This window comes from Pteropus vampyrus, unplaced genomic scaffold, assembly GCF_000151845.1.
Source record: "Pteropus vampyrus isolate Shadow unplaced genomic scaffold, Pvam_2.0 Scaffold47, whole genome shotgun sequence".
In the NCBI taxonomy this organism is placed as follows: domain Eukaryota; kingdom Metazoa; phylum Chordata; class Mammalia; order Chiroptera; family Pteropodidae; genus Pteropus; species Pteropus vampyrus.
Window position 1 is genome coordinate 7,095,483 of NW_011888828.1, and position 17,017 is coordinate 7,112,499.

The window sequence follows — 17,017 nt, forward strand, 5'->3', positions numbered from 1 at the left end:
TGGCAGCTGCAGGACGGTGTGACGGTGGCGTGTCGGTTAAGCAGTCATCGGTGGCTGAGTGTTGAGCGTACAGTTAATCTTCACAGCAGCCAGAAGTAGATAATTTTGTGATCCGTTTTTCTCTGACGAGGAGGCTCGGAGGTCTGGCTAACTCTTCTGCATCATTTTTTTTTTTTTTTTTTTTTTTTTTTTTTTGCCTGAGCTGGAGTTCCCCTCTGGGGAGAGAGAGATGCCTAACCCTGAAGCCTGAAGGTTTCCCTCACCTCCTCTGATGCTTCACAGGGAAGGTGATCCAGGGTGTCTTATGGGTTGAACAGTATCTCTTTCTGCTCTCTTAGAAGCCCCATGGCAAGTGAGCAGTCCAACCAGAGAGGCAGCAAATTAAAGATAGCTTGAAATCCTTTGCCGCTTCCCCATCAGAAAGTGATTCCTATTGCCCTTCCCTCTGAGGAATGAGGGCTGGCCCTGTCTCTTGCTATCAGCACTAGAAGACGGCAGAGGTGAAACCCTGCAACTTACCAGGACAGGCCTTCAGAGATCCCCAGTTTCCCATTTTGTCTGCTTGGAGCACTTCGGCTTGGAACCCAGCCTCTACGCCTTAAGACGCCTCGAAGAGGGGAACCCGATTGCTTCCTACATTCAACAGCAGCCCCAGCTGAGCCCCCAGCCAGTGGCCAGGACCAACTGCCGACTAGGGGGAATGAGTCATCTGGGATGTCCCAGCTCGTTCAACAGCACACGGAACAGAAGAGCCTCCCAGTTGGGCCTGGGCAACCTCAGAATCACGAAAGACAACACGTGGTGGCAGTGGTTGTTTTCAAACCACTGAGTTTAGAGGCAACAGACAACCGAAACAACGTTTACCCAGGAAAATGCCCTCTTGGACAGGAAAGCTCTGGAAGGTGTTATATAGCGGTACCCCTGGCTCTGGTGTGATGTGGCCAGGTGAGAACTCTCTATTGAGAGTCCCTCATTTGCACCTTGGGGAGCAGGCTGGGCATGAAGGAGGGGGGTCTGTGGTCCCCGTGGGAGTGCAGTGCATTTGTTTCTTTCCATGGCATTCCTAGAACACTTTTGTTTGTGAACACACAACTACCTATGTCTCCAGGTGCCTAATGAGACACTTGCCTGAATCCAGGGAACAGATGTGCCCGGCTCAGAATCCAGGGAGGGAGAGTCTTGGAATTGATGCCAATGAGATAAAAAAAATAATAACAACAAATAAATATATTTTTAAAAAAACAAGGTGGTGGGGGGCGGGGCTAGGAAACCAGCGGGAGCTGTATCTTTCCTACACACCCAATTTAAAAGAAATGTTTTTATTGTCGAATTGAGATGCCGTGAGCACCTCTCTCTCTCAGGCAAGTTACTGAACTTACTCCTCATTAAGCTATTGTGAGGATTAAATGTGAAGATACAGGTAAAGTTCTTAGCACAGTATCAATATGCTTTAGGTGCTCGATAAATAAATACCCTTTCCAAGTTTATAGTCATCTTTGTTTGCACATTGAAATGGACCATGACTCTGTAATAGGCCTACCTCTGAAAAGGCCGTTCACTACGATGTGTCTGTCATATGAGGTGAACATATTCAGGACTTATATTCACACCTGTTGTGTTGACCCCATGTAGTTATCTATGGGACTCTTGCTAAATCAAAGCGATCTTCATCAAGTCACAAGAGTAGGTAGATGAGTCTTTGTCCATGATGCTTTCCTCCCGTCATCCTCTGAAAAGACAGGTAGAGGCTATTCTTCAAACTGTGCTGGTCTCATCATGCTTTTTCAGCTTGACTTTCGGCAAAAGGTAACATGTCTGCACGCGGTTGGCGTGTAAATGGATGGGAGTCTCAGAACCACAGACTCCTGATGGGGCTCGCTTACCTAACTCTGGTGTCTGTGGCCTCACGCTGCATGCATCTGTTTCCCCGCAGATGTGTTTAATCGAGCTCTCTCAAATTCTCCTTATTTTGGATCAATTCCCGTAGCAGTTTTGCCAGACAGACTTCTGAGTTTCCAAGAACACTGAATACCCTCGCACTCACCTCATCCGATAATCAGAGCCAGTGTTGAATTCCAGTTTTAAAAATAAAACTTCTTTGGGAGTGGTTTGGAGAGGCAAAGTGAGGGCTACAGTACTTTTTCTTGCAAGAGATGCAACAACCAACATTATTATTTTTTTTTTCGAAGAGTTAAAGATGAGGCTGACACACCAAACAGGGACAGAATTTCTATTTCTGGGGGTTCCTTAAGGCAACAGAGGAAGCTGAGCGGCCACAGGGGTCTAGTTAACGAGCAGGTTATACAATATTCATTGTGTTGAGTTTAACTCTTCAAACAGAACATCTAATTGCAAAAGGAAAAAAAAGCAGCTAAATACAGATGTTAAGACAACAAAGCTCGGGAAGAACTCGCTCTGTTGATAAAAGTGTCCTTTCGCTGCTTCCTCCAGTGAATACTGACAGGAGCCCCGTGGGTCCCTGTTCTCATCAGCTATTCTCATTAGCTCTGTTCTGGCTGAGACACTCTACAGGGACTAAGAAGGTCACTGAGAGGCCTGGGACGACGGATTTCTCAGAGGACTGTTTTTTTGGCTGCCCACAGAGGAAGTAAGCCAGTTGTATTCCCCATCAGCTACAACAAAACTGTTCTCCCCGATCTGCCTGACATGCACAATTTCATCCCCGTCGCTCCTGGCAACAGCATCCCGGGCAGGCTCACTGAAGGACACCTCCGTCCGCCTGTGGCAATACTGGGTGTGCAGGTAGCAAAGGCCAGCAGCCAAAACCATGCCCAAGGTAGCAGAAAGGCAGAGCAGGATTCCCAGCTGGGGGGTCCTAAGCTGAACCCCCAAAGGAGCACTAGCTTCTTCTTGCCCAGCCTCAGGCCTTGAGTTGGTCTTCCTGGGGTAGCTCACTCCACCCTCTTCATTTCCCTCCCCCATTCTGGGCTCCTTGTGCTTTGACTGAGGCAAGAAGCTGGCAGAGGGCCTTGATACCTCTGACTGGCCACCAGCAATGGGTGGCCTGGGAGTGGCAGAGGTGTGGAAGATAGGGCTTGGGGTGGCTTCCCCAGCCCCATTCCCAGTAAGCGCTTCAAAGGACCAGAGGCGCCAAGGATGGGTCTGATGGACAGTGTCCAGAGAAGGCCTTGTCACGGTCTTATTAGAGGCCTCCATCTTCTCCTGGAAAAGCAAAGGAAAAAAAATCAAAGTGGCTCGTCTTCATCAAAGTTGCCACTGAACTTTGCAACTAATCTGTGTACCTTAACAAACTCTAGGTAGCAGCCGAAAACCCAGCCTTGTGCCTGCCCAAGGTAAAAAGCCCATGTAGGTGACTATTCACTTATTATTGGTGGGGGGCTAATGGAAACTCCATGGAGAACATGAGGCCAGCTATAAGAATAAACTTAGGGTCTTTTAAGAGGCTTATGGACCAATCTGGGTGATCGTCATCTCCAGTGGCTGAAAGCTTAGAGTGTATCTTTTTATGCTGGCACTCAGGCAAGAGGGCCCTTTTAATCTTGCTGTAGGTTCCAACAAATTTGAGTAAGAATATTATACCATGTTTTATTTTGTGTTCATTTGAAGACTTCAAAGGAATAGCAAATAGGTGGGCATGGGTATTTTACGTTGCTTGTTGATCTAAACTCTGGGACCACACATGGTCTTTGGAGGCCAGTTGTGAAGGAGGGATTGGGGTCAGGGAGGAGAGAGGAATTATTAACCAAGGCTAAGTGGGAGAACAAATCACTAAAATCATCAGTTTCTACAATTGCCAATAACTTCAGAGACAAGAGCTGGTATTGATTGGTAGAACACTGCTGTGCGTATATCATACCCTTGCCGCCTCCTCTCTGTATTTGGCTACTAGTCTAAGACCTCTGATTTCCCAGCCTGGACCTTCCCACTCTAGGGTCAAAATACCAACCTCACCTTGCCCACACACAACTCAGGCTATTACCTGTTCATCCATATCCGAGGGCAGGCAAGTTTCCAATGAATCGAAGCTTGGATTCTCCTGAGTCCTAAAAGGAAGAATAGACATGCTGAGAAGAGGTCAGTCACTAAGTATCTGGATCTAAAAGCAACTTTCCCTACCACTGCTCTGTATACTGGTAAAATCAGATTCCCTTGAAAGACTCCCGAGTTTGGAGTTAGAAGTTGGAGGAGGAATGGGGGAGAGGCGAGTAAGGATGGCGGCAAAGAACTCACTGAATGCTTTTATTTATTATTTTATATAAATATGTATTATAAACTTATGTGTCTAAAATATAAAACAAATATTTTATTTTATTTATAGCAGTATATCGGAGACCTCACTGTCTAAGAGAGCACGCCTTCCCCAGGAGATTATCATAACCAGCACTTTTGACCAGTTGCCATTCTGCACTCAGGGTCTCTCATAAACTTAATAAACATGGTTGAGACCTTTCTCCGTCAGACTCCAACAAGTTTACATTTCCTCAGCACCCACAGCGTTTGTCTTTGTCCCTCCACCTTACTCACTGCCCCCCCACCCCCCGCCCAGCCCATTACCTGGGGTGGGTGATAGGGCTGGAAGCAAAGCCCCCTGAAGAGGAGCTCCTGAGAGCTACAAGCCTCTCCAGCTCAGAGACATCCAGGGAGGGTTCTAGAGTTGGGTTGCGGTCCCCGCTGGGTTGCCAGGCATTGCCGACTGCAGTAGCCGTGTGTGATGATGGTTGGAACAGAATTTCTTCACCCTCTGGAAACTCTGACACCCCAGTACTGGCAGGAACAGGATCTAAGCTGTCCTCTCCTGCAGCTCCGGCGAGGGCCACAGCAAAGGTATCTGCAAGCTGCCGCGGAAGAGCGAGGGGGAGACTGGGAGCTAAACAGAAGCCCAGAGACACCACAAATAGAGTGAGAGCTTTTCCCTCGTATCGATTAGCACAAACAGCTACCATAATGGGTAAATACTAGAGACTTAATGGGCCTTGAGGACAGACCATTAAGCATGAGCCTCTCAAGAGTGTCAACATGAACATAATCAGGCCAGTAATAGAAGCTCTGACCAAGCTGCAAAGCGCTGGATTTCTCCCGTCTCTTTAAAGAGAGAATCCCTGGACGTCTGGGCCTGTGCATTCTTAACACTCACCACTCAGGAAATATAGAAACCGCTGTACTTTTTCTCACCTCTGCCAAAAACTGCTTCTAACTAGGGAAAAAAAAAAAAAAAGTGGAATCTCACAAATTAAAGATTTTAAAAAGCCCTCGATCTTTCTTTCCATATTGTTAACACTAAATTGTCCCCAGCGATGACAGTGACTTGAGCATCTGCAGTGGGGATCACCGCCCTGCACTGCCCTCCGCTGTCTCCTTTCCCGTTCGTGACTGTCTGACATGACAGCCCAGCATTAGAAATAGCTGCACACGGCACAGTAAGCCAGCACACACGGCACAGTAAGCCAGCACAGGTGTTGAAGTCAGATTATCGTCTGGGTGCAGCTCTCCACTGTGCTACACCCTGGCTTTGGGCAAGTCCTCCCAGAGTGTCAGCTTCTTCATTTACAAAACAGTACCATAATGGTACCTACAGCATCGAATCGTTGAGGGGGTAAAATGGAGTCATAGAAGGAGAAGCGTGAAGCCCAGTGTCCAGCACAGACACACCATGCACTGAAGGTTTACCACATAATGGTCAGGAGGACAACGATCATGTTCACAAAAAGGTTTTGGCAGACGTTTCTCTGGCTCCACATGGATTGGATTGAGTCTTTTTTGGAGGGGTAGAGGATGCCACTTCATCACTCAAAAACATCGAGATTGGAGTAAAAAGCAAAGAAGCCTAACACAGGCATACAGCATGTGGCAAAAATTCTGATAGTTTTAAACTCCCGCCTGAACTCTAAATGCATTTGGACATCTGCAGACCCACTGTGTGCTGCGCATCATTACAGGTTCTGGGGATGCAGAAGAGGTGCAGATTGGCGATTGTCATTTCCGAACTCAAAATCTAAGAGCAGAGCATCTTAGACGCCCAGCCTTATCAATCACAGTGTGATGAGCGCTGTAATACCAGAGCCAAGGAAGAGATTGTATCTGCCCACCAAGAAGTGTAGGGAAAGTTTCATACGGAGACATTTGAACTGCTCCTTGCAAGATAAATAAATCATCATGAGGAACAGTCCAGTTTGAGGAAACGTCAGAAGGTGAAACATGGAGACATAAAGGTAGATCATGACTCGTGGGGTTGGGTAGGATCCCAAAGTGTCTCAAGGGTCTGTTGGGAAATGTTTGAGAAATGCGATATATTATCTCCCCGACGTGAAAATTCATAATTCACATTGGCCTACTGAAATCTTACAGTTAAGAAATCTGTTTCACTTTGTTAAATGACACCTCCTCTAACACACACACACACATGCACCCTTTTTCCTTTGGGAAACACAGGTTTGTATGGAGGACTGGACAGAAAAACAGGTTGAGGCCAGAAGGGAAGAAATGTGAGCAGCACGATAAGGAGTTTCCCCTGTAGCTGCTCATACTGGAGACTGCGACCGCCTGGGGCCAAGGTTCCCACAGAGCCAGACATCAGAGAGACCGACAGGAGGCATCTTCCTAAAGCCTCACTTTTACTCTTGTTCATATCAAAACAAGCATGCTTGAGATTAGAAAGCAGCACGTGCATGGTTTATAAAATAAAGTGTGAGGCTTCACACACATGTTGGGCTTGCAGGGTCTTCTTCCGGCCATACTCTCGGATCCTGAGATCTTTACTCTGCTTTCAGGAGTATCTTGTGGAAAGGTTGGGGGAGTTCTGGGCAATGGGGAGATGACAAAGGTTCGGGACAAAAGCAGAGTACGGAAGGTGGCCCAGGGTCAGCCCTGTGCCTGGGTTTGCCAGACTGAACAAAGTCAGGGATCTGAATCGGATCCTGGCCCTGGCATATGAACTGAGAATAAAGGCAGCATAAAGGAGAGAGGGGTCGAATGGATTAGAGACTGGGTCTTCTGTGCAAGCGATTGAATGCCTTTCTGAATGTATCTGTTCAAAGCACTTAACTAGAACTAAAAAATGAAAATGAGTTCCATATCGCAGGAATTTTCAGGTAGGTCGAGCTGGTTAGTTGGGGGTGAGGGGGGGTTGTTTATTTGTCTGTTTCACAATTTCATGGGCCAACAGAGTCTCGAGTCGCATGGTGAGCCAGGAAAAAAATCCACTGCCATCAAAATAGTCTCTCATTTATGATTCTGTTCTCCAACCCAGGCTGCAAAGAGCCATCTACCTACCATGGAAAGTTAACAATAAAACTGGATGAGTTTCTCTTAAAAAATTTTTTAAAAGAGAAGGAGGAAGAGGAGAGGAAGATGAGGAAAAGAAGAAGAAGAAGATCATTTCTTTCTCGTGTTCCCTATGTAGCTTCAGGGTCTGAGAAAAACAGTCGAAATATTGTGATGGTTGGTAAAGGTGGGGGTGGGGGAAGGTGAGTGCTGTTCTTCTGCTTTGCAGCTCAGTTCTATTCTCCACCCCAGGGCCCCACTTAATTTGCGGAGTTGAGGGACAAAGTGCATTTGCTGCAACAAACACGGCAGCTGCGGGCGTCCCCTCTTGCTCACGATTGTGTTATCATGTCCCCAAGAACTGCTGCAGTCGGCCACGGTGGGTGTTTATTGCTTGTGTTGCAGGAACTGGAAACTGGCAGTACTGACTTTTAAGTTAAAATAGATAACTATAAAAATAATGATGTCATCCCAGCTAGTGAATACAGTGGGAAGCTGTACCTGGGACACTTCCTTCAGTACCCTCTGGCCTCTGCCCAGGGGTTGCCATCGGCGAGCTGGGCTCCACGCGGCCATGAAAAAGGGCTCTGCTCTGTGTCTGATGAGACACAATAGATGATTCGATCCTTGCCCAGTAAACGAAATATGACTGGACTACTGATAAACTGTGGAAAAAGAAAGAGTGATCGACGGTTTAGTTTCCTTTAAATAATACCACGGGTCATCCTAATAGAAAGAAGAGGACAAAGAAAGATATAAAGAACAAAAGTCTTAACAAATAGAAAAACTAGAGAAAGATGATTGCATTACCCCTTGGGTGACTTCATTCTTTTTAAGAACAAAAACTCAATAGCAGCAAATAAGGAAAATAGGAGAAGATATACACAAATCAATTACCCTCCTGAAATAAATATGGTCATTAAAAATCTAATTTTGAATAAAAGGCGTCTTCTTGAACTGTTTAGACTCAAAAGTTTTCATCTTTGACTTTCTTATTAGCCATTATTGGTATATCGTATATTGTTAATTGAATTATGTTGCTAACTGAAAATTTTATAATTCTATTATACGATTGTACGATTCTATTGTAATTGCAGATTATATTGAAAATTAGGAGATAAATCATTACTACTTTAAATATTTCGAATACATAATGCTTTTTTCTTCAGTAAAGATCATTTTCACAAACATTATCTCATTCATCCTCTCCCAAGGTAAAGATTATTGGCAAGTGCAATTTTTCTAGCTTTAAATATTCAGAAGGCAGTTGTTAAAATGTGATCAGTTTAGCTGAGGCCCCCCCAGGGAGTGAAGGTACAAGTGAGAACCATGGTTCAGGCCTCAGCATCATCTTGGGAAAGGACCCCGAAAGTGAGAGAGCATAGGGAGGCTTTGGGGGAGCCCGCAGCTCGAGTCACTTAGCATCTTTTCCTGCCGAATGGAGATCGTAGCTTCTAAATCCCTTTCTACGTAGCACAGAGCAGCCGTGATAATAAATCTGAAAATAGAAACGAGGTGCTTGGAGAAATAAAAGTAAGTGTACAGGTTTAAGGACTTCACACACCACACGCCTCTGCACTGGATCAGAACCAACGGCATGGCAGAAGCTGGGTTATGCCCACAGCCAGGGGGTTCTGGTCTTTCCAAACAAGCCCAATCATCAGGCCATGGTGTTTTCCTCCTGGTGGATCTGCCTGCTGCGTTAGGCCACCGGGGAGGCGTGGAAAGAGGAAGCCGTGGCGTGGGGGCCACGTCGCGCAGCTCTTACTGTTCCCCGGGCAGGGCAGAGAGGAAGCCTGTGAAGCGGGCTGTCTGGAAGCCCCCGCCCTTAGGCACCGCCTTCCTCTTACATATGCAAGGTGTGGGGAAGAGAAACTGAGGAACGCACACCCTTTCCTAGAAGAAAAAAAAATCTCTCTCCTGGTAAATGCAGGTTCCTGAAAAGAAGGGCAAAGCAAGTGTCTCGTTTCGAGTAACGATGATGCTTACGCAAGTGCTTACTGTTGCCAGGACCTGTTCTGAGCACTTTGGCTGTATGGGCTCCTTACACAACCCTATGCAGCGAGTGCTGTCATTGTCACACCCATTGACAACAAGCCAAGGCGTAGAGACTTCGGTGGCTTTCCTGGGCCCAGGGAAGCATCCACCTGTCTGTCTGCCTGCGCCTCCCTCTTCCTCGGCTGTCTCCCTACCCTCCCACCAGCAGCTCTGTCCTCTAGTGAGAATATCCTGGACAGGTTGGCCAAGAGTCATCTGTGCCCAGGGAGGAGGGGACATCACACGCTCTTGGACCACGGATAACGACAAAGAGGGGCGATCGGGCAGATGTGTTTTAGTCACCCTCTACAAAGGCTCTGTAGTCGGGGCGGACCCAGCGACCCCCTCCTTGTTATAAGGTGGCCAGAGAGGTCGGGGACAGGGAATGCGAAGAATGGGGAGGAGCTCCCCTCTTTTCAAAGTGGAAGGCTCAGTCACCGAGAAGCAGCATTTCACTCTCTCTTACAGGAATCTGATGTCCCCCACGGGCTGAGCAGGTGCCTTCCACTGGAATGCTAGGTTTCTCTTCCGGGACTTGTCAGAGTGGGTGACTGTGTCAGCCTCTTCAAAGCAAGTCATCGGTTTGGAATGAAGAGGAGCAAAAACGAAACTGCCAGCTATTCGACCGTCAGACGTTCTTCGAGCCTGAAGTAGGAATCCCAAGAAGTCTAGACTGCTTCTCACCGTCACTGCAGAAGAAAACATCCGTTTAGGGCAGACACACGTGATGTGGCTTCACCTGGTGATTTGTACAGAAGTTGTATGACTAAAAGCTTGGAGCTGGAGACCAGCCCCCAGAAAGTAAACAAGTCATGAGGAGAAAAAGAGAGAGAGAAGTCGAAGTGCTGTTCTACACCCCAAAATAAATTCCATTTGGATAGAAAGTATGTAAAGATGAAATGCAAAATAAAAACTAGAAACAACAGATTGGTGTATTTTATGTTTTGTTTTGTTTTTGCTTTTAATATTGGATTTGAATGTGCTTCTCTAAGCCCTAAAGAACAAGATAATTTTTAAAAAAAAATTCTGATTATGGAAGAACTCAAAAGACAGCTAAGAAAAGTATTTGTAAGATACAAAAGAGACTAATATACAAAGAGTTATAGTGAACCTGTCAAAAAGATGACCAAACTCCAAATTATCAAAGGACACAACGAAAATAAAATGAGCTCAATCGCAATGTAAAAAACAATGATAAATGAGACACTATTTTATACCTGCCATATTAACGAATTTTAAAATGTGTAATTATAACTAGTATTGATAGGACTGTGGAAAAACTAGGACACTCACTCACTAGTGCTAAAACTATAAACCAGGCAACTCTTCAAGGGGTCACCTGATAGCATTTTTTATATTTATATTCTTTATATTCTTTATCAGTTACCTCTGATACCCATGGATGGATCTAGAAAACCTTATAGTAAGTGAAATAAGCCAGGCCCCAAATGACAAATATGATATGATTCCACTTATACGAGGTACCTAGAACAGGCACATACATGGAAACAGAAAAAAGATTCAAGATTACCAAGGGGTCAAGGGAGAGACAGATGGAGAATGACTGCTTAATGGGGACAGAGCTTCTGCTTGGGATCATGAAAAAGTTCCGGAAATGGATAGAGGCGATGGTCATACAACACTGTGAATGTACTAATACCAGTGAATTGTGTACTTTAAAATGGTAAAGTTTACGTTATGTGTTTTTATCTCACACACACACACACACACACACACACACACACACACACACACACACACACAATGTAGTTACCCTTCAATCTAGCAATTTCACTTGTAGGAATTTTTTCTACTTACATACTTGTATAAATAAATATGCAAACTGTGAGTTTCACTACCCAACAGGTTTTCTCCACTTATTCTATGCCAACAGAGACTTAATGTATGTTCAAGTGGCAAGCGAAGACCTCTTGCGTTCAAACAGGTTCGGCTTCTCCCTACCCTCAGACTAAAACTGGTCCTCTTCACCAGCGACCTGATTCTGCCCAGTGACAGGAAGTCTCCTGAGAGGGCTGGTAACTCCTGAGAATACATCTTTCCCCCCAGATGCTTTATTCTAGTTTTGGTACCGGTGTGAGGCCTACAACTGTAGCAGCTGTCCTCAGACTGGGTATGATGAAGGGATGAAACCCAACTAGCTGATGATGGCAGAGAAAGGAGCAGGAAAATAGAAACACTTTAGAACCTTGAGGACATCATCAAAGCTCTACTTTCAGAAAATTGTCTCTATTAGTTAAGTTTCTGTAAATCAACTTTTCTGACACTTGCAACTGAAAGAGTCCTGACTCACAGAATGATTGAAAGTATAAGGATATCCATGGAAATTGTTTATAATGCCAAAAAGTAGAAAAAGTAAAAACCTATCAATAGGAAACAAATCAACCACATGACCTCTAGAAAACTGACTATTACGAAATTATTGAAAAGAAAAGATGTCAACATGATTGTTAGGTGAAAAACATAAATGTTGAATAGAATGCTTTAACATGTGGCTTTGTAAGGTTACATGTTTTAGAGATGTCCTATTTATATATGCTTATGTGCATGGGAAATTTCTGGAAAAATGTATAAGAAACAGCAATGGTTGCCTCTGAGGAATCAAATTGAGTGTCCAGGACAAAGAAAGGGAAACTTTTATTTTTTTATTTTTTACCCTTTATATTGTCTTAATATTTTTTAAATGTATAATAATATCTTTAAGCTATTTACATTTAAAAAAAATTTTTAGCCACTCATTTTTAATTAAATAAGTGACTAAAAATCAGGGTCATAAGTTTTTAGGGCTTCCTAAATGCAGCTTTGTGTCTGTGATCATTTCATTTTCCACACATTTGACTTTGTATTAACAAACACTCATATGAATATTTAGTCATTATTTAGCACCAGGCCCTGTGCTGGGCATCGAGTGCACATGCATGACAGGCTAACACGACCTTTGCCTTCAAGAAGCTCACTGATTAGGGTGAGATCCCAGCAAAATAACAGTGACTGGGACACAATAAAGCAGTCACCGACTGTCAGCGGCCCCCTGAGGTGTTCCCTCCGACCCGTTATTACATATGTTGTCTTCGTTCTGATCACGATCCAATTCTGTTTCCTTCAGGTCACCTCTTATTAGAATTCGGTGTCACTATATTTTGGGTCATATCTACAGATTTTCCTCCCTAATGTAGTGTTTTGATTCTTACACTAGCCACAGAACTCTGGGTGCCGACATGCAGATCTCCTCACACTGGGAGTGGCTGGTCATAAACTGGGGTGGCCAGAGCACCCAGGGAAGTTGCCTCTGAAACGTCATTAGCTTCCTGCATTAACCCCAGCATGTTATACACATACTACCGTTTCTAGCTGCGTCATGATGTGGCAAAGTTTGGGAAGCTCTGTTGGAATAGCCTGAATTTCAGCTGTAGGTGTACGTTGCTGTGGGAACCAATATATTAACCACATATATTTTTTTCCCAGTCCTTACCAATAGAACAAAATGATTGGATAAAACAATATGTAGAGAGTACATTTTATTTTCACTTATCACCTTTTAATTCCCATCAAAAGAGTTAGCAAATATCAGCAGTAGAGGAGACACTGCTGATGTGTTTGAGGTCACCTGTAGCTGCAGAGACACTTTTCTGTCTACACTTAGCTACCACCTTCAGCACCTACAGCGTTCTTCTCTGCTTTTTCTAGCAGGCACCTTGGAAGCTCGATCCAAGGTAGGCAGGTGTGCCTCTGAGGTATGTGTGTATGGTTGGGGGGCTTCTTTCAACCAATAACTAGCCCGCTCCTCCATCTTCCTGGGGGCCGATTCGGAGGTGTGTTTCATGTGGGTTCTCAGAGGTCCCTGCTGGAACTGAGCCCTGGCTGCCCACAGCAGTGACCTGCCCAGTCTCACCCGTTGTAGGTGTCCCTCTTGTCCCTGTCTCCCTCTCCTGTTCCGCATCTGTGCTTCCTGGGGCCACCTTCCAAATAAACTACCTGCACTTGAGTTCTTTCTCTGATTTTACAAGTTCCTGAACTAATATACAGCAGGAAATGCTCTTTTCGCCCCCCAAATAATTTTAGTTTTAAATAATGAGAAAAAGAAAGTCTATTCCACACATACACATACATAGAATACATGAAATTTGTTCAGAGTAACTCTATATATTATAATAAGGACAGAATAATTTTTTTTTATAATAATGCAGTTTGTGCCCTCTTATAAAGATGAATATTAATACAGAGATTAGCTATATGGTTTTCACAATAACAAATATTTCATGCTTATCTTTGGCTACATAATTGCTTCTTAGGATTAAGCCAAACTTTAGCCCAGGAAACTCTTCTGGGACAAATGCAAGTTGGAATTTGTCACTAGGGCGCTAAGGCTCCCTGGGGTCTCTCAAAGCCTCTCCCATACGTACCTGAAACTGTGTCACCTGGTGAGTAGAAAGGTCTGCTGGTATGAATAGTGATGTGGTGTGTCCTGGGGTTCTGAGGCTGAGCTTGAATGTGCTTGGGCTGCATGTCCTCACAGGCCCCCGAGCTGGCACCATGGGAAAAGGCAGAGGAGCAGGAAGCCAGGCAGAGGGTGGTATAAGCCCAGCCAGCAATGGCAGCAGAGACCCTCATCCTGAACTTTCTTGTGTCACAAGAAACAACAGCTTCAATCCAGATGCTATTTAAGAAAATGATATGATGTCTTTTTGAATGTGACTGATCTGAATCCCACACTGCCTTGACTAATATACCTTTAATGCTGCCTCCCCATATTGCAAGCACTCAAGGTCAAGATCAAAAAGACACACCAAGCTATAAGAAGTGTTTCATTTCTTTTTAAATTTTAAGACCCCCATAAGACCAACTGCTTCCTTTCACAGAGAGGATTTAATAATTAAATCAAAGAAATAAGACAAGAAAATATTTGTATCCTAATGTGAACTCCTTACAAGCCATCTGATATCTAAGGCTAGTATGAGCCACGCTACATTATAGCTGAAGGGAGACACCCAGGGTTCCAATATGGTCAGGCAGCGTGGCATATGGTGGCTTGGATTAACGGTTTCATCTCTATAATTGCAAACTACAGAGTTAAATGCTACAAAACTCTCTGCCAACTATTAGTTCCTTATCCTTTCTCCTATTGACCGTTTTTAGTTATTTCACTACTTTTTTCACAGAGTAGATGGGCAGAGAAAGTCACACCCAACCCCATCCATTCTAGATCTTGTTAAATATAGTGGCAAAAAAACTGGCTGGGGAATGGAATAAAATGATTAGATAAAATAACATGAATAGAGTCAATTTAATTTTTGTTTGCCACCTTGAATGCCCATCAATAAAAAGAATTAAAAGTTGACTGTGTAAAAGTTCACAGATGAAAATAAAATGAAGGATAGCAAATAAGACAGGTAAAGAGCTCTCTGAATAAATATTTAGGATTCTCAGGGATTTAAAAAAAAAAAGTTGTTTTTTATAGTCCTATGCACATGTATTTTAAAAGTTCTGCTAATATTTTGATCTAAGAAGCAAGAACAGCCCTCTTCTCTAGTAAGTTGGTTTTAAAGGGTAAAAAAGTAAAAATTTAGTAAAACTAGCTATAAAAGCAGTAAATTAAGGAGATAATCCATATAACCAAATAATCAAGTGTCATCCTCTCCTATCTTACCTTCACACACCGTCACTACCGCCCTCTACACCGACGAGACACAGGGAGACAGAAGTATGACCTATAGATCAGATCTTAGACTTGTCTTCAGACAATACCTTTCTCTGCTAGGTTTGCTTCCCAAGTGGTGAAACCCTCTACACCACAGAAAACCACTTCTACAATCACACTAAAAGATAACGAACAATGAGTTGTAAAAGCACATTCTCAGTCTTTGGGACCCAGGGCCCTGCCCGTTTTCCGAAGGACCACATAGAAAATGCCCCTTGCTTCTCGGTTGATGGCAGAAGGTGGTCTCCTCTCTCCACAGGCAGATCAAGCACAGATGCCCACAGAGGAAGAGGGAGAGTGCCACGTCCCACCGACCACGTCTGCAGCCACAGTCCCACCCTCCCCTCCTGGGATCTCACAGTTTCTGCTTTCCCACTAGCACCTTGTCTACCTGAACCGGGGAAAACACGCGCTCACCTAGGCACGCACGATCTTTCCTTCGGGCTTGATGGATCGGCTTCCCCCTCCAAGTTGCAAAGACACATCCTGTAAACAGGTCTTCTCGTCTCTCTTCAACATCTCCTCTAATGGGCGGGAAAACAGCTGTTACCCTAATCCTCGGCATCCACAGGGACTGTCCCTCCATGTCCAAATCCAGCCTTAATTGGTTTTCTCTAGGACCACAAGCACATACTCACACACAGTTTCCATGTCGACATTGTTCAAACCCGTGTGAAGGATGGAACAGAACCGGAACTGGTTTGGCCCACAACTGGCCAGTGGCATCCTCAGCAGGAGCCAGACGCCTTCATCTCAGTATCCCTGCCCAGGGGAGAATGACTGAATCAACAAACCTCAGCATTCTCTGCTTCTGAGTTAATGTGGGCTGAAGACGCCTTCCCTGCTGAGGTGAGATTAATGCCAGAGCCAGAGAGCAAAGTTCATTATGCAAAAAAAAAAAAAAAAAGTTTCACAGCACACTCCCTCCCCTCTCGGTTGCACTGAAGCTGTATTTCGCAAATTTGGACATGATAAGGATTACCCGAGATGCTTGCCCACAGCACAGAGACTGTAGATCAGTGGTTCTCAAAGTAGGGTTTGCAGAGCACATCATCAGCATCACCTGGAAACTTGTTAGAAGTACAAGTTTCTGGATCCCACTGAATTGGAAACTCGGGATGGGATCCAGCGATCCGTGGTCTGACACGCCTTCTAGGTTATTCTGGCACAAGCAGAATTTGAGAAGCTCTGGTTTAGATCCCCTAGGCTTATTTTCAGAACCGTGAAATCAGAATCTGCAGGAGGGAGTACTGGAAATGTGTCTTTTTATTACATGCTCCCAAGAGATTCTTTTGACCAGGCAAGATAGGAAAGCACTGAGTCGAAGAATCAGCACCAAGACAGTAAAACCATCAAAACTCTAGAGGTCCATCTCATCTGGGATTAACTGATGAAGACATTGGGCTCCTTGAAGGACATTTGACCAACTACAAAGTTATTAAGATGAGCATCCGAACACCAAATTTGTACCAGACATTTATTTGGGCAAAAACCAAAGAGGAATTAGACACTATTCCAGATCCATAAATACCCACAACAAAATGGAGGAGACTCAAAAAGCCCTATGATATATGGTTCTATCTATATAACATTCTGAAAATGGCAAAATTGTAGAAACACAAACACGTAAGTGGTTGCCGGGGGTTGGGGTTATGGGGAGGAGTGAATATGAGGGCAGTGTGAGGGAATTTGGAGGTGATGAAACTGTTCTGAATCTGTTGTGAGGGCAGGCACACAACCATACGAGCTTGTTAAAACTCATCGACTGTGCACCAAAGCTGCACATAAGTAAAAACTGTGTAAATAAAAAAGTAGAAAAATGAAAAATAGAGGTGATAGATGTACACGAGTAATTATTAAGCGAAGGATAAGTGGGATATTGTAAACGAGTCACAGGAGAGTCATTCTACAAGAGCCCAAAACTTTTTCACAGAGGTTACATTTGTACTGCATCTTAAACAGCGAGCAGAGTTTTCCCTGGCAATGAAGCACGAAGAACATTCTCGAATAAGAGGAATGTAT

General features: G+C 44.4%; 1 protein-coding gene across 2 annotated transcripts; it reads right to left on the reverse strand.

Moving 5' to 3' along the window:
* Positions 1-2,215: 2,215 nt before the first annotated feature.
* LOC105291587 lies at positions 2,216-15,835 on the reverse strand. Of its 2 annotated transcripts, XM_011359460.2 has the most exons (8): positions 15,634-15,835; positions 15,413-15,519; positions 13,701-13,954; positions 9,746-9,968; positions 7,744-7,907; positions 4,537-4,849; positions 3,962-4,025; positions 2,216-3,183 (listed from the first exon to the last, which is right to left on the reverse strand). In XM_011359460.2, exons 2-8 carry the CDS (start codon positions 15,478-15,480, stop codon positions 2,545-2,547), a joined length of 1,725 nt encoding a protein of 574 aa, XP_011357762.2. In that variant the 5' UTR covers positions 15,481-15,519; positions 15,634-15,835; the 3' UTR covers positions 2,216-2,544. The 2 variants fall into 2 exon arrangements, with proteins under 2 accessions (XP_011357762.2, XP_023386001.1); XM_023530233.1 differs by lacking the exon at positions 13,701-13,954 and having other exon boundaries at positions 15,413-15,835.
* Positions 15,836-17,017: the final 1,182 nt, after the last annotated feature.